This window comes from Bison bison, unplaced genomic scaffold, assembly GCF_000754665.1.
Source record: "Bison bison bison isolate TAMUID 2011002044 unplaced genomic scaffold, Bison_UMD1.0 scf7180017864352, whole genome shotgun sequence".
NCBI classification, from domain to species: Eukaryota; Metazoa; Chordata; class Mammalia; order Artiodactyla; family Bovidae; genus Bison; species Bison bison.
This window is the reverse complement of record NW_011494924.1, coordinates 4,759,956-4,760,604: the sequence shown is the minus strand read 5'-3', so window position 1 is coordinate 4,760,604 and position 649 is coordinate 4,759,956. Positions and strand designations below refer to the sequence as shown.

Below are 649 nucleotides of genomic sequence, written 5' to 3'. Positions count from 1 at the left end.
ACTTCCAGTCGTCTCCGCCCCCTGCCCCCGCCCTCCCCCCCGGCCTAGCGTCCTTCCCCCAATCCCCTCAGGCTCAGCTGCGCCGGGGGCCGCAGGCCGGTTCCCGAGGTGGCCCAGGCGCCGTCCCACCGCCGACGCCGCCCGGGCCGCCCGGGCCGTCCCTCCCCGCTGCCCCCCGTCCTCCGCCTCCGCCTCCCCCCGCCCTCAGCCTCCCTTCCCCCTCCCCGCCCAGCAGCGGTCGCTCGGGCCCGGCTCTCGGTTATAAGATGGCGGCGCTGAGTGGCGGCGGCGGCGGCGGCGGCGGCGGCGGCGGCGGTGGCGCGGAGCAGGGCCAGGCTCTGTTCAACGGGGACATGGAGCCCGAGGCCGGCGCCGCGGCCTCTTCGGCTGCGGACCCCGCCCTTCCCGAGGAGGTGAGTGGCGGCGCACCCTGCACCCCTCCGGTCTCGGGGCTCGGCTGACTGGTGTTTATTTTGGGGGAAAGAGGTGGCGGTGGGGGCTCCGGTTGCCCTCAGCCACCTTCTCGGGGCTCTGCGGGCTGAGACACTGGCTTTCCCCACCTGTCCCTCCCCGCCAGGCAGGAGCTCGCTACGTAAACACACACAATGGCCCAGGGGGGGTTTCCCTGGTCCGCGCTCTGGGCTTGGGG

General features: G+C 75.0%; 1 protein-coding gene across 9 annotated transcripts in view; it reads left to right on the top strand.

Moving 5' to 3' along the window:
* Positions 1-245: 245 nt before the first annotated feature.
* Positions 246-649, top strand: part of BRAF (B-Raf proto-oncogene, serine/threonine kinase) — a 176,759-nt gene continuing 176,355 nt past the window's right edge. For 6 of the 9 annotated variants that reach the window (XR_826591.1, XR_826590.1, XM_010854956.1 and 3 more), the window contains exon 1: positions 251-413. Coding sequence is in view for 7 of the 9 variants with exons in the window: in XM_010854956.1 (XP_010853258.1) it covers positions 267-413 (147 nt within the window). In the remaining 2 variants the exon portion in view is untranslated. Of the gene's footprint in view, positions 414-649 lie in introns of all 9 variants that reach the window. The other 3 variants (XM_010854958.1, XM_010854957.1, XM_010854954.1) reach the window with 3 other exon arrangements.